Genomic DNA, 26336 nt, shown 5'->3' with positions numbered 1-26336 from the left:
ACCAAATTGATATTAATTAAATTTTTTTATTGATTTGAGGTTTAAATTTGTAGGTGATAAGGTTAGTTTAATAACGATTGCTAATAGTAATCAGTAATTAAGTAATTAATTGTTTTTTCTTGAACATGTTATTATTGGTTGGTAAAATAAGTTGTCTATGTAATCTGTAAAATGACAGACAACTGATAAAGCTTTCAAATACTAACGTGGAAAAAACGACATCTGTGTGCTGTCAATGTCTTTTAACATCAATACTAAAGGTTCAATTCATAAACATAAATTAACGGTCATTCTTATGTTCTAATAATAATTAAAAGTTCTTTAAATGGGACTATAATAGTCACAATACTAACTGGGGTACTGAAGGCCGTCATAAAATCATTATACACCGCAATAACTCGATAATTCACCGATTTTTCGACTCGGAATAGCCGTTTCGGATTTGCGTTTTGTTCATTCAGAGACCCCAAAAATAGACCATTCACTTCACGGTTAAATTTTCAGTTTCCCGTTTACGATTCCGGGAGTTCTAGGTTTATGACCGTGATACCTTTTAGTAATATATCTTGGTCGCTACTGGATACGTCCATAAAGTGAACTACTTTAACGTTTTTACAACCCCTTGTCATTTGTACCTTCACTGACTTACCAAGAACCGAAATTTGTTTGGGTTTAGTTAACGTTGCTTTCATACTAGATTATGGGGTTACAGAACGTGAAATTAACGTACTTATTAGTAAAAGTGTCCGTTAGACGTACTTGACAAGTTTAAATCTCACATCAATCAAATAAGCGTTCTTTTTAGAAATTTGTATTGAATCAAGACGAGAATAACAATTTACAAAAAGGCGAATTTAGATAATATCTAAAACTATATTTGTCATATTATGCAAAATTTGCAAACGTAAGTATTGTTGATGAAATGAGAGGTTTTAACAATGGATGGAATGCTCAGATTTCAAAAGTGAGTTTAGTAGTTTCAAAGATTAGTATTTTGTTTTTCTGAGGTAAACATCTTAGTTATGAATATGTATTAGTTAGAGTTGAAAAAGACTAACAAATATTCAAAATAAAAGAAATGATGAAACAAACAGCCTCTAGTAAAAATGAAAAAACACTGAGCATTATCACAAAAGAAAATCTGGTTACAATTAGTGTCCCCTTGTCGTCAAATCAAAGTTTAACGACTTTAACTTCCTAGTACCTATTTTTTCTGTTGATGGCATTATGTTATCACCTTGATGACACATTTTCTTAAAACAGTGTGCAATACAAGTAGTTAAGCGCTGCCTGGTCTTCTTGGCTAGGATTAAGTTTAAATTTTCAGAGTCCTCTAGGGCCATTTTGAAAGTGTACTGCGGCCTTGAGGCCTATTGTTCCCCCCGTTTCTAGGATCTGGGCTGAGGCTAATCTCATCACAGTTCCTCCTCTACCTTCAAGGCTTTAATAAAGACCAGCAGCTGAGTCGGTTTTAGAGAGGAAATCTCCCCATCATTAATGATGCTGCTACCAAACAAGTTGGTCCTTATGTTTGAGACTGCAGGTGTTCAGGAGTTTCTTCCTCATCCCCACAGAATCTGCAGTCTCCGTGATTTCCTAGGACCATCCGCTTCAGGTGGCCTCTCAAGCCACAGTGTCCTGAGAGGAAACCTGTGAGTGAGCGTAGGTTTCTCTTAATTTTACCAATTCCTTCCCCGGTTGTATCCTCCAAGAAGTTTCTTAGAGTGTGTCAGTCCAACAGTGAGTTGTTCCCAGAGCTTGCCCCTTTCGTGTTCCTCCTTCAATTTGAGCTCGTGTTTACAGGAATGACATCCCCCAAGCCACAGAAGGGTCAAAGCCTCTAGAATTATTTTGAAAGTGTTAGAGACCTCTAAATGTTACTGAGAACCTTCTAAACAGTACCAAAATGTCTTAAACCTTCCCATAACGGTTTTAAATTTCCATAGGCCTCTAGGACCATTTTGAAGTTCCATAAACCTCTAAATGCTATTCAAAACCTTTTAAAAAATGTCAGAGAATTCTGCAAGTGTTTTAATCCTTTCTAGAATTGTTTAGTTATAAGCTAAAGAATACAAATCCCGACCAATCCAGATATATTTTATCATTCAGATAGTTCAGTTTTACAAAGTTTCACAAGGTAGCAAATTTTATAAGAAATTTGTTTTAAACACGATTATGGCCTTTCTTAGTATGAAACCTTTTTACTTTTCCTCAAAATACTGAAAAATAACCAACATTGTTGTTTGCCTAGAAAAACAGATAGTTTGGCAATTTTGCACTATTTATAAATTGGCATTTCCATCCACTCTTATAGTATTCCAATCCCTACTAGTTTCCCAATGAAAATTAGGAAAAAACCAGTCCAAATATGTTATTTTCAAAAATTTCTTAATTCTTTCAAATGACTCTCTTGTATACACGCTAGAAAATGTCCTGCTAACTCCAGTTATTTTTTTGGACCAAATACGGGATATTATGAATATTTTCTTAGTTTTCCGAGTAAGTAACATTTTCTAACAACTCTGCACTATTTTTATAACGTGTTTTTTTGCAGCATGACAAATTTTTTACTGTCCCAAAAAACCTTGTTTTAAGAGGTTTCCTGGTTTTCCCAGCCTTGAAAAAGAAAAGAAGAAACATGGGCACCTTTTCAATACTGACTACTAATCCACTAAATAATAATTGTTGTACACTAAAATTTTAGACTTCATTAAAAAAACAACCTAAAATATAAAATGTCAGTTATGCAAGACGACAGATGTTAAGTCTAGACCATCAGCAAAATTAAATATTAATTGGTTAGGAGTAGCACAGTCAAAATCAACACAATTTCTGGTAGTCCCACAGAAACAAAAACCATTATTCTTACCATTGTTTGTCGAATTTCAGTAAACAATCAACACCCAGTTCCTCATTCCGAATCCACCCATTGCCGCTGTATTGTGATCCCAGCATTTTTCATCGACATTCAACGAACAGGGTGGCCGTGTGACATCCGTGCTAATCAACTTTCTAAAGAAGCCTAAATTTGGATCAAAATTAGCGTGAAGCGTATAGGGAAGCAGCTGAACGCTTAAACAATCCCTCCATCCTTGTTTGATACTATTTTTACCGTAAGTCTGTCTCGTTCTAGCAACACGTCATTTTGTTCATACACGAAATGTGCAGCTCCACGCCGGTACAACACAAAAGAGGGATGAATGATGGGACTATGTAACTTTTAAATGGGGCGCTAATGTTAATTTTTACGTTAAGATATGGATGAAAATTCACGTACGTTACGGGACGACCCTCGCGATTGAGCTCAGACATGACTTGGGCAAAAAGGGGATGGATTAGGGTTTGGAATAGCATAGAAGTACGTCTGAGCTTGTGTGGTCTTAAGGGTAAGTTAGTCATAGTTGTCTTACGGGTAATAATAGCCTTAGTTCTGGCTTTTTAACAGCATTTTGTTCTGATTGCTGTAGTAGCATGTGTCGCCCTGAAGATACGGGCATATAGGCTTAAGGTAATCCGTGGAATTCATTTTGCATGCGCACTTAGACTCGTTTCAGTTGTAATCAGGCTTCAATAGGTGTTTTACTAGTTAAAACAACCAAAATAAAAATTACAATAACAAAGGAAAAGCAATATCTAGGAGCGTGTAAATTTTACAAAAAGAAGTTAGGACATATACAAGGTTAGCCACCCAAATCGTTAATTAAAAGTTTTTTAGGAACAAATATAAAAAAAAAATACTATATAAATTAGACATTTTGGGATCAAGATAATTTCTTACTAATATATTTTAATCTTTCTGTCGCTTCCGGTTTACCTGAAAGTCATTGTCAACTTGCTTATTTTAAATGGGACACCCTGTATGTTTTTGCATTTTCGGATTCTACGTCACATTCTAGACATATTTCATGTAAAATGCCATACACCTATCTGATTCTGTTTCTGAGATATTTACCATTTTATGTAAAATTTGACATTTTTAGTCATTTCAGCTAGAGAATTGACTTGAAAAGTTTATAATTTGAGAAAATAGACAAATTTTGCATTTTCTTGTTTGAAGCCAATTTTCATGTTTTGACATTTGAAATATGAAATTTGACTTGTCGTCAATAATTTGATTACTTCTCTGATACGAAAATTGAATTGATAATTTGACCAATTAGAGAATTTTCTAATTTTATTGCTTCAAGCTGGATAATTGACTTGAAAACCTAAACCACAAGGCATTTTTGGTGATAATTTGATCAAATTTACATTTCAGATACGAAAATTGACTTAATATTTTAACCAAATAGAGATTTTTTTATTTTCTTGTTTCAAGCTGAAAAATTTACTTGAAAACTTGATCAACTAGGCATTATTCAGGTTTTGACATTTAAACTTGCAATATGACTTGAAAAGTTGGTCAAAATTACCTTTCAGATTTCAGATATGAAAATTGACTTGATAATTTGACCAAATAGAGAATTTTTACAATTTTAAGCTGAATTGACTGGCAAACTTGATCAACAACACATTTTCCATGTTTTGACATTTGAATCTTGAAAAGTAGATAATTGGATGAAAATTACATTTCGGACATAAATTCTCACTTGATAAATTGACCAAATAGAAAATTTATATATTTTATTGCCTCAAGCTGGAAAACTGACTTGAAAACTTAATCAGAAAAGGCATTTTTCATGTTTTGATATTTGAAACTGGAAAAATGACTTCAAAAGTAGATAATTGTGTGAGATTTACATTTCAGATATAAAAATTGACTTGATAATTTGACCAAGTAAAATATTTTCACATTTTCTGGAGAATTTACTTCAAAACTTGATCAACAGATCAACTGATCAACTTGATCAAAGATGCATATTTTGACATCAAATAGAACAAACAAACAAACAAACATATAGAACATATCTATCAAATACAATAACTTGAAAAATTACTTAAAAGGTAGATAAATTCATGAAATTTACATTTCAAATAAAAAAACTTGACAAAAATTCTTCCATATAGATAATTTTTACATTTTCTTGTTTCAAGCAGGAGAATTGACTTGAAAAGTTGAAGAACAAGACATTTTGCATGTTTCAAATATAATAACTTAAAAAATGACTTGAAAAGTAAATAAATTGATGAAATATACAGTTCAGATGTAAAAAATGACCTCTTTATTTGACCAAATAGTAATTTTTGACTTTTTCCTGTTTCAAAGTGGATAATTGACTTGAATGCTTGAAAATGCTTAAAGATATAGGGTAATTTATTACATAAAATTGATTTTGTCTTTTGGAATATTTCCAAAACGATTATATCTAGGTATAGGACATATTATACACAAAATCTGTCTGAAACAATAACAAGCAGAATCTAAAAATGAAAAAATATACAGGGTATTCCATTTAAAATAAGCAAGTTGACAACTATTCTGTTATTCTTAAAACACCAGTATACAGGGTTTAAGGACCTCCGGATAAATTTATTCTAAAGATAATTTTTATAGAAATGACATAATTAACGAATAGTAGCGTATGTTTTCACTGTTTCTACAGAAATTATCTTTAAAATAAAGTCCTAAGAATGGATGCAGAAATAATGGTACGGAGTGATCAAAAATTGGAAACAAAAATTATTGAATTTTAGAACTTGCGAAACACAACTTTATTACATGGAACATCCCTACTTTCATAGTTTTGTCTTATTTTCCGGCTAAAATTAGTGAAATTTGTATTATGTTACTTATTTGAAAAATTGATGAAATAGAAAATATCCACAAAAATTATAAATTTTTTACCATCTTTTTCTTTTTATCTTAAAGCATTTTACTTGAAACCTACCACAACTTTACAAAGAAAAACAGTAGCACTTTGAAACGTCTTGCCGATGATCGATAAGTAAATTCTCGATCTCACAAGAAGCAGTCATTCGAACCTAATAAAAAAAGACATACATCTTCCTGTCATCAAACCCAATAGGTCTGATAATCCCGATGGTGTAGTTGACAAAATTCAACAATACCGCTGACATAAAAAGGACAATGAAGCCAAACAAAACGGCTTCAAACCAGCGAAGTGCTATTTCTACCTATTTTGGTGTTTGGGGGGTCGCTATGGGAGGCCCGTAAATCGGATGTACCATCTATTATATTCAATCCTATTAAATACAGGGTGATTCACGGTGACGGACTAGTCTAGAAATACTTGGAGAAGGAACATTTTTTGTCAAATTTTGGAGTGTTGCTAAGTCATTTTTGATTTTGCAATGTTGTATATTAACCAAAAAGACGTGTGTACGTAGAATACCTATAATGGCCTGAACAGGTTTTCGCCTGATAGACATTAGGTATAGCAATTATAGTATCCCTAACGCTGTGGTGCATACATTATTTAATGCTTTACCACAATGATTTTTAAATATTATTTACTGGTATTAGCATGAAAAAATAAGAAATAGCTCACTTTTATGCGAGTAGTCGTTGCAATTGTAATTATTTTTTTCGATATTTCTAAAAGTGAACAAAATTTGGCAACATTGCCTCGAGAGCTTATCTTGTCATCAAATTAACTTTATTATGATAGATTTACCAATTTTTTATTTTTTCTTTTCATTTATCAGTTGGAGTTTTTTTTTTAGCTTCATCAATTGGAGTATTGAAATCCAAGCTGGAGGGTCTGAAACTTGAACTGAAACACTTTTTGGAGAAGGTGTAGGAACCGATATAACAGCAACTACACACGGAAAAATGGAGTGTGAAAACTTGCAGGCCGCTTCAAAGAACATGACTGAAGATACTCTTTCGAGATGAATCAACTCAAAATGCAGCTCCGCTGCGCCTGCACCAAAATAACCGAATTGAACCAAATGAACCAGAGGCTCAAAGACGAAATGTCCCAACTCTACTGTTTATGCTACAAACTCGAAGACGGCCTGATAAAACAGAAAATCAACCAAATGTTATTGCTCGAAAATTGCGTAAGACGTTCAAAGATCTAGAACCTTGCGAGGAATGCTCCAAACTCTTAGCTGGAGCTGCAAGGTGTATCAAAGAACTTACGGATATGGTACGGAAGAGACGTACCAGGAGTTATAGCGTCAGTGGATGTTGCTGTCAAACCACCTACGCAAAAGTTACCCTCTGAAAATGATGGAGAGTGCGGACCTAGAGAAGAAGCTGGAGAAACCGTAAAAACCATATTGGATATCCCTAAATTATGGGCTTAAAAATTGAATACTTAAATTTTATAGCATTGTAAAATGCCACCTAATGACGTTAACTTCTAGGCTATAAAAGACATATTCACCCTCCAAGCAGTAGTACAAACTTTATATTTATTTCTAACATTTTGTAGAATATGTGGTGTTATTTGACCACATTTCTGTACGTTCCTTTGACGCAAGGATTGGATGTGCACGGTGTGGATCTTAAAATGACATCTAGCTACTTTTTATTTCATTGATAATGACGATGTTTTTGATTAACGCGAATAACTAAGATGGGTGTTTTTATCCGTTCTTTGCAGTGGTATAAAGCGGAAATTTTAGCTTTGTTCACGAGTCGTAACCCAAAATGGTGACCCTAAAAACTAATTAACGTAGTTTCCCACTAAAGAGCTCGCAGAAGTACATCCGAAAAATAAAACCGTGCGCATTTACGGCTCTTTTTGCACCGGTGCAATCATTTTTGAAATCGATCCGTGATTGTGCAGTCTTCACGCAGATCAACTGGTCCTTTGCTTGTGCCGACAACGCAAATGTTAATCGCTTCCATTGTTTCTGCAATTTTTATAGTTTTAGGAATTCTCAGCAATTTTATGTTGTAATAAGGACAAACTGACGATGTTTTGGCTCGTTTTATGGCCTTTGGTGATTGTTATTTGAATAAAGCCCGTTTAGCTTCGGTCAATGTATGCAGAAAATTATTATCACTCTATGCTTGACGTTAATGCAATAATAATACCTGGGTACATTAGTTCTATGAATATTAATATAGGCCTTTCATAACCCAGGCACAATGCCTTTGTATAATTAGTGTAAAAATCAATATCTGGTAAATACTGCCAGCTTCTCATTCAAATGATGTTTAGTTTAAAAACATAACCACAAAATATAAAAAACTGACAAGTTTTTTCAACCATTTCATTTTCTTTTGTCCGGGGTTTTTGTAGCATGGTTTTAAAAACATTTCCAAATATCAACTTTTTAATTAAAATTATTTTTGCCTTTCAACAGTGTAAAGTAATAATTTACTAGTATGGTTCAATGAAAATGACATTAAGGTTGAACTTTGCTTATCTTTACTGTCAATACGTTTGGTAAACCATCAATAATAAAACTTTAAAATACAATGCTTAAATTATGTTCTTTAATTGAGACACTCTGTTATGTTCTTAAAAGATACATATTATTAAATAATTATTCCTTATTCATTCTTTATTCAAATTCATACACAATTTGTCAAATAACTGAAAAACAGTGACATATAATCAGGACAAGCTTCTAATCAGTTTCAAGTATCTAAAAAAATTTTCAAAAGCTTAAAAAGGACCTGACCAAAGATAAAATACCATCCTGTCGATTATTATCACTGAATCGAATAGGTTCCTGTAATTATACTTTAAATCCTACAAAGTAAGCTTTTCTTCAGATTCTAGTTAAATGTCTCAGAAACGTTACAACGTAAGGATTGAAAAAATGCTGAAATGTAGCATCCCCTTTCTTTACAAAGCATTGTTCGAGCAAACTAAGCTTATATTTTGACATAAAAGACGCGTAAGTTAGTGAAAAACCCGAACGCCCTGTATACTACAAATACCCAAAGATTATCCTCTTCCAACTCAAAAACAAAACTAAATATATTCACCCCCGTTTCATTTTAAAATGGCAATAACGTGTCCCACATATCAGAGATTCTAGGCCTACCCTAACCCTTGTCTCGTACTCCTTTAATATTTCATCTGACAAAGCATGTGTCGCACCCCTAACCCTCATTTTAGGAGTCGTTGGGGTACTTTTGGCTTTTGTGTTGCCGATTTCGTCCAATAAGAAATCGAAAATGGGGTTGTTAATAAGTCGATTGGCAATTCACCCCTGCATCAAGTTTCTTTATTGCGACCTTACCAATGCCACTGGGAATAAAATATATGGCGAATTGTAAATTGAACGTGAATGATTCGGAGTGATTTTGCTAACAAATGGTAACCAATCTTGATTATCCGTGATAATATATTGACATATAACAATAACGTGATTTGCTAATCATCAGCGTTTCTCTGTTAATTCTAAATAGCTAGTAGTTTTACTTTCATCCATTTTGTAATTACATTATTACAGATGATTCATTTAATGTAAACACTTGATTCAAAAGTAAAAAGTAACTAGACGGCACAGTACAAATAAAAATTTACATTTTTCATATTTTCTCAACAACCTTTTGAATATATTAATCTTTAATATTATTGAATTTATATAATAACCGATTCAAAACTGAATTTCTCCTTGGTATTATTGTTAATTTAAAAAATATGCCACTTTTTCTGACAATTTTTGCAAAATATTGTTGTTGCATGAGCAGCAGCATTATTCATTTTTCTGATTAAATTACTGTAATTAAAATTAACCAGTTGCCCTTCTTTCTAAATAGTTCTTTTATAATAGTATTGTTTATTTTTTTTTTTCTGTTTGAGAATTGGTGTCAGACTGTCTTTTTGTTTTAAGTTGAGTTTGTCTTGGTGATGTAATTATCTTTGTTGCTCTTTTGTTTTACCGATTTCACAAATGTCAATTTACTTACTTAAATTTACTAAAATAACCATCCTGATAATTTTCTACTAAACTTATTAGTATTCTACCGATATTACAAATGGCAATTTAGTTGCAGTTTATTAGAATAACAGCCATTATGCTCCAGAAGTTTTTCGCTTAAAATTTTGCCTGTAACACAAATTTTGCTTTTTTTTGTCATTTTTCGGTAAATTGAGAGATACCTAACGTAACCTTTTACGAATATTTTAAAATATTCTTTGGAGCATTTTTGGAATATTCTCAGGAAGGTTATTCTAATAAATTTAGGCTAGTAAAATGACATTTATAAAATCGGTAGAAATTAGTCTTTTAAAGCGAAATTTTGAGCAGAAAACTTCTGGAATATCCTTAAAAATTTTGTTCTAATAAATTTAGGCAACTAAATTGATATTTGTAAAATCGATAGATTACCGAATTCAAATGACTGAATTTGGTACGGAAACTTCTGGTATATTCTCAAGAAGGTTAATTTACCATGAATATAGGACAACTTTGCAAGTACTATTGTCATTTTAAAAAGCTTAACAATATCACTCTGAATATTCAACACTTGTCATCAGAAAAAAAGACTCGAAAATAAAATCGAATATGGCGCCCATAAGAGAAATGAAAGTTGATGATGATTAAATCTGAAACGTCGGATTTTAAATAAACTGCCACGTTGTAGAGGAGAAAAAGTCGCAGTAATAAAGTGTCATGTATTTTCAGTTATCAAATAAATCAACAAAAATATAAAAACAAATGTTCAAGAGTTCGGTTATTTTGGAAATCTCCGGAAGTAATCTAAGCCAGTCAGGTGTATTTTGAAAATTGAACATCCTGTATATTTTCAATTTTTGTATTGCCTCTGTTTATAAACAAGATTTATCAAATAATTCCCAAAACTGAAAACATAATATAAAGAATGTTTTATATATTGGTTATTAATTAACAATTAATTATTAATGTAATGATTTACTTCCATTGGTCGACGTTTGCAACAAGAAAAAAATATTGTTCACCTTTAATCTTTTACCACATATATCATACTTTTTAAGTTGGTAGGTCACAAAAAAGTCTATTTATACTAGAGCTTAGGCTGGTAACTTCGGATCCAGGTGATCCTGCTCGTTCTTTTTATTTGTCGGCGAAAAGACTGCCGCCTTTATCGGTCCTTTCAGAAAATCCTGTTACGCATTTTAGTTCCGGGGCTTTTTACGAAATAACCATCGCCATCGCTCAAGTATCGAGGCACATGTCCTTTTTCTCGAAGGAAAACATAAAACCGAATAACTTCCTCGATAAAACGGGCACCGTTCCGCTGAATTTGCATTGATTTCAGGACGGAGCAGCTGCAGGCCTCGGTATAGTTATACCAAGAAAAATTATGCCGGAAATTTACTAGCTGCATTGTAAAATGGGGTACTAAAATATTTTAACAGTCATGAAATGGCAATTTAAGGTAGTATTAGCGTTTTCCCTATCCGTGTATTGTAGAACTTAAAAACCGCATTCAATAATTAATTAGGAGATACTTAACTATTTTTGTGGTAAACGGTTAGTCATAAATATTACACTCTTTTTTATTACTCAATGAGCATGTAATGATGGCTATTACTCACGAAGATAGCACACTATCACAAAAACCGATCAAAATTGATCCTGTACTGTCTTATTTGTGGGTAAAACTCACTATTATTAAATTATTTAACACACTCTATATACCAGGAAATAGACAGCATGCAGGCACACTTTAATAAAAGAACATAGAACGGATAAGGTGTCACTCATCTAAATCGTCAGTTTGCCCTCTTCACACAGTATGAAATGGTTTCATTACACGTTTTCTTTCACAATAGGATTTACCGGCTTTACTGAATAAAAACCAAAACAAAACAACATATTTACGCAGCGGGAGATGTCCATAAGTCCATTCTTGTCCGTTAACTTCTACTGACACGGAATGAGATTATCATGTGACAATGTTTGTTGCAAAAGATCTTCTTAAGTTGTTATAATCTGACGTTTCATTTAAGAGTTGTTTGAAGAAGGTGTTACATTTACATCATGCGGTTTTCCTGTAATTTGTTTGTCACTTTTTTTTAAATACAACACCTACACGCTAGTTTGAGAATGAGTAAGTGTAGGTATCATTTGACAGGGCTAGAGGAATGATTGTATAGAATAGTTTTGATGAGTACAAACAGTAAAAATAACATGCTTATTATTCACTAGTTTTGGTATAGCTAATAACCATCATTACCTACCCTTGACTAGTTAGTCATTACTCACCGCTATTACTCACGGTGTCCACTCTCGGTCACCACTAATATATGTATATCACAAATCAAAGAAAAATGAAGAGACGTAACAGTGTAATAGAAATCGGAAGTTAGTTAAATTCCGACTTCAAACTCGAAAATTAATTAAACTCCGACTTTGAACTCGAAAATTAGTTAAATTTCGACTTCAAACTAAGATTTTAGTTAAACTCATACTTCAAACTTGTAAAATAACTTAATTCCGACTTTGAACTCAGAAATTAGTTAAATTCCGACTTCAAACTCAGAACTTACATTGTCACAATGCAAACATTCTTCGAAAGAAATTAGTAGAACTTGTTAGTTTGGTGCAACAAATTTACAAATCAGTAAAATTGTAACCTGAAATTTGAACATGGTTTAAAGGACAAACAGGGACAAAATCGCGTTTTGTCTTTGTGTAAAACCCACTTGGAGTAACCGAATCATGTTTTTAAGCAAATTTTTGGAATTCTCATTAAATCTTCTATCTAACGACATAATAAAGTATAAACTGTCAGAAAGACGGTTTGAAAGAACAGTGGCGGTCAAAATTGCCTGTAAAACCTACTTGGAGTGAGAAAATGGCAGTTTAAAGCACATTTTTGGAATCCTCATTCAACTTGCTATCCAATAACCTAAAATAAACACTACAAAATTTAGGACAGTCAGGGAGAAAACCGGTGACAGAGTTTGAATTGCCAAAAACACAGTTTGAAAGGACAGTCAGGGACAAAATCGCTTGTAAAAGCCACTGGGAGTGTGAAAATTACAGTTTTAAGCACATTTTTGAAATCCTCATTAAATTTCCCATCTAATAACATGAAGAAGGACTACAAAATTTGGAGTCAGGGAGAAAAGCGCTGTCAGAGTTTGAACTGCCAGAGACACAGTTTTAAAAAACAGTCAGGGACAAAATCGTCTGTAAAGCTCACTTGGAGTGGGAAAATGTCAGTTGTAATCACATATTTTGAATCCTCATTAAATTTTCCATCTAATAACAAGAAAAAACAGTACAAATTTGTTACAGTCAGGGAAAAAAGCGGTGTCAAAAAACTGTCAGAAACACAGAATTTGTAATTTACTGGTCACATTTTTTTGGTAAAGTAAAATATTCACTTTACCGGTACTTTACCCATCACTACTTTGTACCAAATTAGTAGAATTTGTCAGTTTGGTCCCATTGCAAACACCCTTCGAACCAAATTAGTAAAATTTCTCAGTTTGGCAATATTGCGCTCACGCTTCAAACCAAACTATAGCTAAATTTGTCAGTTTGGCAACATTGCAAACACTCTTTAAACCAAAATAGTAAATTTGTCAGTTTGAACTCGGAATATAACTAATTTTCGGGTTTAAAGTTGGAATTTCAGAAAAATAACGTCTGTGACCTTTCTACGCCTTCGTAGTGTTATTCCTAAACATTGATTTACCTTTCTATTATACAGGGTGTCCCACGACGAAAGACCTCGATTGATATTGGAAAAAGTATAAATAGGAGAGTTTTGAAAATTTGGTAGGATACTGATGTGGGCATGCCCAATCCAACTAAAATATTTTCAAGATGGTTGCACTTCCGCTTATACCGGAAGTCGATCACAACTTTCTTATTTTAAATAGAACACCCTATATATTATTACATATTTGGATTCCTCACAAAATTCTGACCAACTTTTGTATAGAATGCCCTATGTCTATCTCTAGCCGTTTTCGAAATATTTGATGTTTTTCCACAAAAGTGACAGTTGCAACGCTCAACATATTTTTGTACTATGTTAAAACCGTATTTCATTTTGCAATGAAACTTTAGGATATTGTAAATGAAGGATCGTTTTATTATACTGAGGGTGCGTAACGACTCATTTGTATACAGGGTCGTCAAAAAAAAATCATAAACTTGCCACTAAAAAAAATGAAAAATCTCAAGTTTTTTAAATGGAAACCCCCATTTTTTATGACGGAATCATTTTGAGCATTAAAAATTACTATAAGTTTCAATTTACTTGCCTATACCTAAATCCAACCCATTTCGTTTTATTTGAGAATAAACATTTTTTATTATAAAAATTCCAGATTTCTTGAAAATTTCTCTCTCTAATTACGTGTAACTGACAGAGAAACGTAGATAATTGCATGCGTGAAGACAGTAAACGAAAAAAATACCAAGTAGGCCATATTTTCAGTACGCTGTTGCCAAAATCCAATACCGTCGACAAAATTAATTGGATTGATACTTGGTATTTTTTTCGTTTACTGTCTTCACGCATGCAATTATCTACGTTTCTCTGTCAGTTACACGTAATTAGAGAGAGAAATTTTCAAGAAATCTGGAATTTTTATAATAAAAAATGTTTATTCTCAAATAAAACGAAATGGGTTGGATTTAGGTATAGGCAAGTAAATTGAAACTTATAGTAATTTTTAATGCTCAAAATGATTCCGTCATAAAAAATGGGGGTTTCCATTTAAAAAACTTGAGATTTTTAATTTTTTTTAGTGGCAAGTTTATGATTTTTTTTTGACGACCCTGTATACAAATGAGTCGTTACGCACCCTCAGTATAATAAAACGATCCTTCATTTACAATATCCCAAAGTTTCATTGCAAAATGAAATACGGTTTTAACATAGTACAAAAATATGTTGAGCGTTGCAACTGTCACTTTTTTGGAAAAACATCAAATATTTCGAAAACTTCTAGAGATAGACATAGGGCATTCTATACAAAAGTTGGTCAGAATTTTGTGAGGAATCCAAATATGTAATAATATATAGGGTGTTCTATTTAAAATAAGAAAGTTGTGATCGACTTCCGGTATAAGCGGAAGTGCAACCATCTTGAAAATATTTTAGTTGGATTGGGCATGCCCACATCAGTACCCTACCAAATTTTCAAAACTCTCCTATTTATACTTTTTCCAATATCAATCGAGGTCTTTCGTCGTGGGACACCCTGTATTGTTACGTCATCTCAATTTACTTTGATTTTGACAATAGCCGTCAAATTGTCTGGTTCCAAACCCAATAATGAATGACAGGTGACAAATATTGTCACCTTGACACCAGACGATATTTTAAATTTTGTGTGACCACATATGTACATAGAGACCTATTATACTAATACTATAGAGAGTCGTAGAAAAAGTATAGTATTCTACTCGCATGTAATGGCTATTAATCACTCGATGATTTACTAACAAAACTTTATCTTTGTGAGTAATGCTAAAAAACATGTTTTTATTAACATTTTTTCAGGAAATCAACTGTTTGATTTGCCCAGTTTCGGAAACATCAGCATTGGTCGTTGAATTAATGCCAATCTTTTCCCGAATAGCATTTTCCCTTGTTAGCACCGATAGATTTTGAATTTACGACCTGAAACAGTATCGGGATTCAGATAAAAAGTAATGTCGGTTTTTCGCATCCGAACGTGGAAAATCGACCGTTAGGCTCAACCAGAATATGTTGAAATAAATTGTTTTATTTTTGTTTTTGTGACCTATTTTGTTTGCATCTTTATTTATTTTTACTGCATCATTCTGATACATCGCGTAGGAAATGAGGAAAATCAAATTGTCAATGCATGAATAAAAATGTTGCTTACCCATATACAATAAAGTAATGAAGGAAATTATATCCACGATTGTACTGCATGAACAAAATATTTAAAAGCTTTGACTTGATTAGCTGAATAAATTTGTAAATAAAGCTGAACAATTGCTATTCTTAAAGTTCTCTTAGCGATTTACAGAAACATGTATTAAAATAAAAAAATCGGAAACCTCCGGATGTTCTGGTAATGCTCTGAACCAACGTAAGATTATTTAATAAAGAAACATAAATTAGAAAGAAACCAATTTGCCAAAAAGAAATCAGAGACTTACAGTAGCTAACTCTGGATATAAAAGATAAAAACCTATCCAGCCAAGACAACGCTGTAGAAATTTATGAAAAATATGTAAAATTGTGACCTACAACTGCCGATAAAATGTTCTTCTTACGATATTTAACACAAAAACCTATCCAGGATCATAACCAGTTGATGGAAATAATGAGAATCAGGCTGAAGAAAGTGGAGAAAAAACATGTAGAGATATATGATTTCAGAAGAATAAAAGCCACAAACAATTAGGTAAAAAGTGAACTTTTGACAGAGATTAAAGAGCAGGAAAACGATACAGATGTAGAAAAAAACCCTAAAATGCTTGGAACTGATGCAAAGAAGGAGATTGTTTTCAAAAACGGGAACATGCAGAGAGAAATAAAGGCGAAAATAGGAACAGCTAAAGAAAAAGAGAAACTAGAAGAATACTAATTCGGCTTTAGAAGTGCTGTGAGTACTAGAAAGACTCTATTTTCGTTCGATCAAGTGCGGCACACGGAAATGATGGAAGTTCTGCAAAAAGCTGGCCAGTATAAAAAGGACCTCAAAATCTTTACTGGAATCAGATGGTTTGTGTCAGGGTGGACAGAAAGACAACATAGGAGACAAATATTACGTGGTGTAAGGCAGGGAGGCATACTATCTCCTGTAATTTTCAATCTGGACTCGTAATACATCTTCAAAGAAACCCTGCAAAGAATTGAAGATGGGATCCTCCAAATGGATAACGAAGGAAAGCGGATGATACCTTTATTTATGCAGCCAATCTAGCTTCCTTACAACTATTAGGTCTGTTCGCCAAGAGTATCTCCAACTAGTAATCAGAAAAATAGATACATCCGTTGGCCACAAGTCAGAAAAGGTTGCATTCAACCAATGAAACTTGACATTTACTGTTTCTGAGTTGGAAACCAGTCAGGGATTGCCTCTGCGAACAGACCTATTAATGGATAGTGAAACACCATACAGTCAACAATATGGTCTGGTAATAAGGACCAACAAAGCAAAATGTATGATAATCAGTAAACACCAAAACCCCGTTTATTTGGTAGACGGAACTCTTTTAGAAAAAGTCAACAAATACATATACTTGAATAAAGGAAAACTAGGACCATTCTGTGGAAATCAGAAGACGTATGAAAAAAGCCAGAACAGCATTTTTTAGGAGGAAAAACGACCTACAGCTGTAAACAAATTTTTGTAAACAAAGTGTTTTCGATCCTTTTTTATGGGGTCGAATCCTGTACACTTACGGATACCTCCAGAGAGAAGAACCGAAGAATCCAAAGAATACCTTGGACAGAGTGAATAGCCAATACGGAAGTGCTGAGAAGGATGGGAATGGCAAAAGAAGTCCGGAGTACAAGACTCCAAAGCTACAATATCTGTGACATGTAGTGAGTAATAACAGCCGAGCAGAAGATCTTCCAAGGCAAGGTATATGGAGCTAAAGGAGTGGGTAGAAGGAGACTATCGTGGTTGAAAAATGAAAAACGTCGTTCAACCAATCAACCTCTCTGCAATTCCGTGCTAAATTTAGTAGTGTGAGAAGATTTTTGAATCACTTACTTACTTCCCAATTTCCGTATAGTTATAACCATTATTATCGTAAATAAGTAGGGTAAAAATGTTCGCCACAAACCTACATTTTCACCTAAAACGCACCACATAACATAAGTTAAAAAAACATGTTTGACTCTATAGAAATGCAAATAGGGCGGTATGGCTTCGTAAATTAAAAAACGAAAACCATGGTGTGAACCAAAAAATCTTGACAGCTCCTCATCGCTCTTACGGATCGGGGGCCTTCGGATTTATAAATGAGACCCATTTGTTCAAAGATTGTTTTTGAGCCCTAAAATTAATTATCGAAATTCATTTACGAATAAATGAATTATGAGTGCTCTTGTTTTACCCGTGGCTACACGCAACAGCGCTTTAATGATACAGGTATCACAAAGCGTTTAGTGTTTTTTTTTTGTTTGTACAATTTACAAAATTTGTAAATTATGATGTTAATTAAGTAGTGTAAAACAGATCAAATAATAAAATAATACTTATTAATTTGCGTAAAAGTTTACCGAAAACTTACAGTACAGGGTGATTTTTTATATTTTACACAATAGCTCTGTTAGTTTTGATCTGACATCATAGTTTAAAAATTAGTATAGTTGCAGTATTATTTACTTTTTTATCTTATGTCAGAATTGACATATGTGAATCACTTTTCAAATGCATGACACAGGCTTTTGATTATTTTAAATTTTAAACACCCTATATTTTATTTGCTCAATCGGAAAGAACCTTTTTTTATTTCAAATATGTATTTTTCTAGAGATTCCGTTGGTCGCTTCACAAAATTGTACGGTTTTATTCTTTTTCCTTACAGGAATATTTGACTTGACTTGAAATTGACAATTTCAGGGATAAGAAATAATCGTTTTGATTTTTTCCGTCAATTTGTCAACTTTTAAAATTTGCAGTTTTGACAGTTCAAATTTAACTTTTAGTCAAAATATCATTAATTTTTATTTCTTTAAATTTGACACGTTTTAACGTTATCAATCAGTTTTTACTGTAATTCTGACAACTTTCAATAGTTTTAATGTCAAAATGAATTTTGGCATTTTTTTTTGTCAAACCAATTATTATAAAATTTGACTCTTTTCAACGTTGTTTCCTTGAAAACTGACTAGAATGACTGCAAATGATCCAAAGTAAGTAACATTTTTTGATCATGAAAATTGATTAGAGTTACTGCAAACAGCCGACTAAATCAGTTTTTATTATATTTGATCCTTTTTGGCGTTTTGACCTTAAAAATTGACGCACGATTGAAAATAGTAAGGTCAAGTAAATTTTCATGATATTTAACTGTTTTTAAACATTCTTACTTTAAAAATCTACTAAAATGACTGCAAATATTAAGTCAATTGTCATAAAATTTGACTATATTTAAACGATTTGAAAATTGACTAAAATTTTTGCAAATAGTATATTACAATCTTTCAAAATGAAAATGAAAATGATTGGTAAAGCAAATTTTCATTAATCTTGACCGATTTTCAACATTTTAGGCATAAAAATTCTTTAGAATGACTTAAAATTGCTCGTCAAATAAATTTCCATGATATTTCTTTTAAACTACACATAATCGTTAAGCATTTCGTGTGCGACATTGATGTTTGAAGTTCAAATGTAGCTATTACCAAAAATATTTTAATTATTGTAATTTGCTTTTGAAATTTACGAAAATAATTTGTAAAATACCTGTCACGTGATGTTGATAATGCAATTTTGAGCTTGCAACACTTTAAAAGCCAGATGACACCTGTCAAAATAAGTCACGTGATTTTGAAAATGTAGTTTAATCGTTGAAAATTTGCTAAGTCAAATTTAGATAGTTGCAACACGTGATATTGATAATGCAATTCTGAGCTTGCGATACTGTAAGGGCTAGTTGACACCTGTCAGAATTAGTCACGTGCTTTTGATAATCCAATTTTTGAGTTTGCATTGCAAACATTCACGTGACCATAAAATATAGTTTAAACGGTAAAAATAATTGTTGTAAAAGCTCGAATTGTAAAATACACCTCACCTGACGTTAAAAATGCAATTTTCAGATTGCAACACTGTAAAGGCTAGTTGACACTGAGCAAAATCAGTCACGTGACTTTTAAAATGTAGTTTAAATTTTGAAAATTTGGTAAATCAAATGTAGATAATTGCAAAAGCAAAAATTGTTAAATACACGTCACGTGATATTGATAATGTAATTCTAAGCTTGCGACACTGTAAGGGCTAGTTGACACCTGTCAGAATTAGTCACGTGATTTTGATAATCCAATTTTTGAGTTTGCAACACTGTAAAAGTCAGTTGACGCCGGTCAAAACATTCCCGTGACCATAAAATATAGTTTAAACGGTAAAAATTGTTGTAAAATCTCGAATTGTAAAATACACCTCACGTAACGTTAAAAGTGCAATTTTCAGATTGCAACACTGTAAAGGCTAGTTGACACTGAGCAAAATCAGTCACGTGACTTTCAAAATGTAGTTTAAATTTTGAAAATTTGGTAAATCAAATTTAGATAATTGCAAAAGCTAAAATTGTTAAATACACGTCACGTGATATTGATAATGTAATTCTAAGCTTGCGACACTGTAAAGGCTAGTTGACACTAGGCAAAATCAGTCACGTGACTTTTAAAAAGTAATTTAAATATTGAAAATTTGGTAAATCAAATGTAAACAGTTCTGAAAGCTGAAATTGTAAGAGCCAGGTCACGTGACGTTAATCAATAATGAAATTTTGAGCCATATTTTTTGAAACGTAACCAACATAATTTGAAGAAAATATAATTTTTAAAATTAAAACAGAAAATTTCAAAAAATTGACAAGTGTCATATGTTAATTTTACATACTACAGAATCCACTAAAAATGAGCAATTTCAAGGTTTTTTTATAGATAATTATTTATTATTGTTCTGTGAGTTATTTAGTCCACTCGAGTACATTACGTATGGGCATTATTAAGATTCTGTCATTTTCAGCATTTACCAAACTAATCGACCCAATATCTCAACAGTCAAAGTGTTCTTTTTTCTTTTCTCAGCGTTTGTTCGGATGATGAATTTATGAGACAGGATGAAATGTGGTTGTGTCTAATTTATACAGTGGCGTGCCGGGTAATTAATACGGGTCGGTCGGCCCTTTTTAACGCGGAAAATTAGCATTTTATACGTAAAATTGAGCGACGGCCGTGTGAGTGGTGAACCAAATGGGTTTTCTAGAGATAAATAAATCGGTTCGTATGTGGAATATAAACTATTTGTTATTGTTTGTTATGCCGGTTACGTTTCGCGCGACAAGTGCATATTGAAGATGATAAATTTACGACAGGTTGGTAAATGTCTGATTACGCCCGACTGTGGCATTTCCATAAAGTTCATTAATTCATCTAATCAATTTACATAACATAAAACGAGTAGAACATTCAAAGAGAGAAATATTTTTCTACTTTATCAACTAGAAACTTTCTTAATAAGTGCGGAAAGTGATACTTTTCGCACGTTAATTGAAATTGGGAGTGGAGTGCTGGAAAGGTATATTCTTCAGATTCAATTTAGTGCATGTTAGATTAGTTTATTATTGGATTTTTATTACTTCTTGGTCAGCAAATGAAAAGCCAAGAGGAATAACAATTTGGTCGGAAAAAAGTTAACCGAGAAGAATACTTTTCATGTATAGCATCTGGAATTCCTATTATTTAAAGCAAACATTGCCTCTATATTTATGGATCTCTATTTTGAAGGATTTAAAATGTAATACAGGGGGGCCCGTCAACACGTGAAACATTGATTTATAGGGGCACATCTTGTCCAATAACACACTTTTATACAGGGAGATCCATAAGAAGATACCACGTCACAATTTTGATTTTCAAATGGGAACCTACTAGTTTTATGTAAGTTTTTTAAAATTGTGTATAACATGCCTGTGTGTGAAGTGAGTACTTCACGTCCGTTTGTACAAAAATCTTTTTTTTAATGATTATTAGTGCAAAATGTTCCTCTTTTTTGCTAGTGCAACCAACAATTTTTTTAAGACGGAAAACATTATAGAAAAATTCACTTGGGAGGAGGAATTAGGAATAATAAAACTAAACTGTAAAAATATACACTTAATTATATTACATGAACTTGATTCGAGTTGAGAGTAAATTACATAGCACAAAGTTATTCGATAAAACTAAGATGTCATCAGCAGATGGAAGAGATGTTTTACTCGTATTAGCTGAAAATAAAAAAAATACAATGGTATTCTAAAAATTTATCAATGGTAACTTCCAAAATTTTACTAACTTCCAAAGTAAAATTAATAATATACCAAAAATCAAACAAACTTAGGATGACGTCATAAATTCCAAAAATTTATGTTAATATAACCAGTAATTATTTGCATACATATTAAGTAAACACAACAATACTGAAACTAGAAGAAATAGGTGTAAATTAATATTATTATAAAGGTTAAAGCAGTGGAATTGTAACTTTTTATCAACTTTTTCTTCAAAGATATAAAATCCAAAACAGTTTTACATCATTTATTCTGACATCATTTTGAAGGCTAAACAACGTCCTGAAACGCAACTATATCAAAATAAATATAATCATGAGATTATTAAAATTACAAACATACAGAGTGTACATAGACATACCAACAGTATTCGAAGTTGTGTAGTAGGTTTTGAGGATGTCTGATCTTGGTTATTAGTCTAAATACAATTTGCTCTGTAGTTTGTATGGGAATGTCATTTGCTTATGCAGTTTTTATCATGTAGATGGTTGTATATGTCATGGCAGTAGATATTGTAGAGGAAGGGTGATACAAGGCGACCCTTGTGGTAGTCCTTGTTGTCTATACGTTCTAGTTGTTCTAGTTGGATTAAGTATTTTGGTATGTTCAGTAACTTGTGTATTTCCCTCTATTTATTTTCTTTACAGTGTGACCTTTTCTAATTTAAGGGCTTAATTGTGGCGCTGAAGTTTCAGCAAGAAAAGATCTTTACTAACAACTACATACTGGATTAGGAAGTACATACACTTTGGATGCAATTTTATGCGGCTATAATGTCATCCTAATTTTGTTTGGTAAAGTAAAAAATACAGTGTCCGGAATATACAGAACAAATACCGGATATTTTAAAACTATCGAGGGTGTTTCTAAGTTTACCGTTAGTAGTAAGGGTTAAAAAATTATTCTACAGAAAGTAGCACTAATATGCTATCTTTGGAAATATTCCGTTTACTGCATTATTAAATCTTTCCTATTGTCGCATAATTCGGGATTCTTTTCGATTAAACCATTCTCATGGCAAAAGAATTAGGATTACGTAAGGTTTATTACCTTTCTAATTTTGTTTTTTTTCTAGTTTTGGATGAACATCCAAACAAAACTTTTGAGTGCAAGCCCAAAGATTATTTGTACATGTACAAGTGTTGCATCCATTATCAAAACTGGCGCTTTCGCCTTCTTCACAAGGCGTCGCATAAGCAGCTAGAAAGTCGAAAGTAAAATAATTAGTTTAAATCATTTTAAAGACAAACATGTGTACAACTATTACCTCGTTTTCGCAAGCATTTCATTTTTGTGCAAGACCAAAGTCCGGGAGGCACACAGAAGCAGTTATTACACTCTTGCTTGCTTTGTTCTCCAGGACGACATTCAGTTTGTGCTAGGAAAAGAAAATATTATATTAAGTTTAATACATATACAATAAAACAATTTTGATATATTAATGCTGGTTTTCCGTAGGCCTCAAAGTCGATATTAAGTACACCTTAAGTTAAGTTGAGGTTTGAATGTGACAGATCAGCATATCAGCATACTGTGTTATCTTGCATCAAAAATTAACAACTGGTACTGCAGCAGCATCTATCCCTCATAAAGGGGAAAATGCTAGCTTTGGTTAACATTTTGTAAACATTTTCCCCTTACAGTACCAGTCGTACAGTACCAGTCGTTAATTTTTCAACTTTTAACATGTCAATTTTAAGTTTTTCAATAGTGCTAATTGGCTACGGAAAATGGTGATTTCTCCACATTAAAGAAACCTTGATTGACATTGACCTTTCTCAGTGATTTAACTTTTTCTCCTTTTTCAGATTATTTTTCCTTTAAGCTAACTAAAACTTGACCTTTGAAATGTTTTATCCTGAAAAACTATATTTTTTCATAACACGACCCCAGGTTTGCTGTCCCCTTGTTTAAAATGACAGCCAGCTGATATGCTGTTTAGTAAGGCAGGCTTCCTTTTGATATTGTAGTATAATACTTATTTCAGAGTTCTTCTAGCCCCTGATGATGAGTAGCTGCTGCACTCGAAACAAGTTGAGCGTTTTTTGAAGGTTTAAAGACAACACATTACAATTTTTGTGGAGACGATTGTGTGTTACTCTGCTACAACTCCACTGGGTGACTATGAAGTACTACTTTAATCTTTCAGTTGTTACCTATGTTGTTACATTGTAAATCGGTGTTTCGGAACGTGATGTTTACATAAATAGTATTCTAAAATAAATAAATATATAATAAAATAAAATAAAGTAAATAAATAATTTCTCTAACCTCTACAGTACTCTAAACCAATACTATCAAATTTAATATGAACGATAAAGATTATGTTGCCTATTAAATATTTTACATCACACCACTATATAAACCCAAGTTCCATTAGTTCGTTCAATAATAAAAAAACCAGCCTATATAAACAGATAAATTTTGTAACTAATTAGTGTTAAGTGTTGCAATTTAACAACTACAAGTAAATCCACATATATCAATATTGTTGGAATTGTTATTTTTTGAGGTATTTTTATTATTTAAATAAACAACCAAAATATGTTTATGTTTTCATTATCATTAAGCGTACACTTTGAACCAATTTCCATTGTCGGGTATCTGTGTATTGACTGTACTTGGTTTGTCGTAGTTTAATTAGATAAAACCGAAAAGTTTAAGAGAATTTCCATGACCTGTGGCATTTATTAGCCTTCAAGTTCATACCAAAGTTGTTGTTAATAAAATTGTTATATTGTTTTTCGTTAATGAGAAAAGGAATCAAAGTCAGGTGACCGGTTGAACCGATTTAACAAAATTGCTTAAATACTACTAACAAATTAAATAAAATTTCCTTAAGAGTAACAATGAAATATCACTTACATACGCGACTTTTTATACGTTTCTATACAATAGAAAAACATTACAACAGGACAGTTTTTGACATTGAAACTTCTGTAAACATTATCGTGTAGGTTGTTTGGACAATAGCATATTATTTAAAAAATTATTTCAAAAAAGAAATGTCGCCCAGAAATCTATACTGCAAAATCACGACCGATTTTAATACTGTCCTCGTCTTACATACATTTTGTAATCCGCTTTTTACACTTGATCGTCTTGGTTTTGTGTTGAATTTAATTTTTTATTAAAAAAGTATAGTTTAAATTAATCATACAGAATGGAATAATCGATTATTATTCGTTTTGGTAAATAACTGAAAACACAAATAACTTCTAAACTAGGCAACTTCAGAAGCTTAAAACGGGACCAAAAAACTACACTATCACCGGCATTATCTAGCACCTCTACCACTACCTAGAAGGTTTATTAAAAAATATGGTTTAAACTAGTTTTATCTGAAAACTTTTTTTTTATGGGTTAATATAGCACTTTTATCACCATACTTTATGTTTTTCCTGATGGTATTCTCTCAGAAGGGTAGGGAACTTGGAGAATTATTGAAAGTTTTTTAATTTTTGGTCTACAAAAATTGATAAACTTTGGTCTGCGTCTGGTTAATAGAACAAATATTAACGACTAGTTGACGTTCATAACGTATAGTAACCCTGTACTGCAAGAATACTGAAGATAATTATAATATAAAACTTCATATTTAAAATTTTAATAAAAATGAAACTAGGGTATAAGATGTCGATTAATCAAATCATTTCTGTTGTAGACGTATCCCATAAAAATTGCGTCTTTTTCGAAAACACCCCGTAACTCCTTTTGTCGACCAAAAATTGAAAAACCCCCAAACATGTCGCGAGATATCAACCAATGAAATGACCTAAGGAAAATGTTCTAAAATTATCTCAGCTATCAAATGCACTGGGTTGAAATTCAAGTAATTTGCAGCACATTTCTCTTTACCCTGTATATCTGCGAAGATATCACTTTTGAGGCAAAATGAATGACGGTCTTGATTCTAGAAGAAACAGCCTTTCAAAACCTTTTTTATTTATTAACTTTGACTGAGGCATTTCGGAGATACAGTCCGTTAAGAAACTACGAAAGTTTAGCTGTATCAATGTTTTCCGCGAGCAGTTTATTATAAAAGAGACTATAATTAAGTTTCTGTTTCTGTAAAAATTCTTACATTCATTAACTATAGTTTATAATTAATACTTTTGGTATTTGGAACGACAAAGGAAGAAACATAATTCACAATTACTGCCATTTTCCATAAATCGCAGCACACTGTTATATAGTTCGTGATTGGTCTAAAAAGCAGCTTTCAGCTTGCTCCACACACAACCCATGACCAATGACAAACTAGGAATAGTGTCGCGATTTATGCAAATGTGGATTTACCATTCATAACCTAATAGAAAAAAGGTAAACTTACCTTCAACTGAAGAAAAAGAAGCTAATGTTAGGAGCACTACAAATCCAAATAAACAGAAACGAATCATTTTGTTATGGTGATTGAAATACAATTACTTGTTAAGAAAAGTTGATCGCGAATAATAATCGTTTGGCCAAGACCAGACTTAAATACATCAACATGCTGGTTATTTTAAAATGTTGATTAA

The 26336-nt window shown here is 32.3% G+C and overlaps 1 protein-coding gene and 1 long non-coding RNA gene across 3 annotated transcripts; one reads left to right on the top strand and one right to left on the bottom strand.

Annotated features, from left to right (window-relative positions):
• The first annotated feature begins 2753 nt into the window (after positions 1–2753).
• LOC145740623 (uncharacterized) lies at positions 2754–7311 on the top strand. 2 transcript variants are annotated; one of them, XR_014181483.1, is made up of 4 exons: positions 2754–2835; positions 2890–3113; positions 3256–3386; positions 6625–7311. It is a non-coding gene; the product is annotated as an uncharacterized LOC145740623 (long non-coding RNA). The 2 variants fall into 2 exon arrangements; XR_014181484.1 differs by lacking the exon at positions 6625–7311 and adding an exon at positions 5810–6283.
• Positions 7312–21627: 14316 nt separating this feature from the next.
• On the bottom strand, positions 21628–26308 carry LOC145740616 (uncharacterized). The gene is made up of 4 exons (XM_081996227.1): positions 26150–26308; positions 23084–23194; positions 22867–23016; positions 21628–21753 (listed from the first exon to the last, which is right to left on the bottom strand). The coding sequence occupies exons 1-3, from the start codon at positions 26214–26216 to the stop codon at positions 22871–22873; spliced, it is 324 nt and encodes a 107-aa protein (XP_081852353.1). The 5' UTR covers positions 26217–26308; the 3' UTR covers positions 21628–21753; positions 22867–22870.
• Between the last annotated feature and the right edge of the window lie 28 nt (positions 26309–26336).

This window comes from Ips typographus, linkage group LG1, assembly GCF_016097725.1.
Source record: "Ips typographus isolate SLU linkage group LG1, UJ_Ityp_2.0, whole genome shotgun sequence".
Lineage (NCBI taxonomy): Eukaryota > Metazoa > Arthropoda > Insecta > Coleoptera > Curculionidae > Ips > Ips typographus.
This window is presented reverse-complemented; position numbering and strand designations above follow the sequence as displayed.

Excerpts from the sequence above, each read along its gene's own strand:
- LOC145740616 (XM_081996227.1), bottom strand. The coding sequence starts at position 26,216 with ATGATTCGTTTCTGTTTATTTGGATTTGTAGTGCTCCTAACATTAGCT. Across the intron at positions 23,195-26,149 it reads TTCTTTTTCTTCAGTTGAAG|CACAAACTGAATGTCGTCCT; the intron begins GTAAGTTTACCT and ends TTCTTTTCCTAG. Across the intron at positions 23,017-23,083 it reads GAAATGCTTGCGAAAACGAG|CTGCTTATGCGACGCCTTGT; the intron begins GTAATAGTTGTA and ends TCGACTTTCTAG.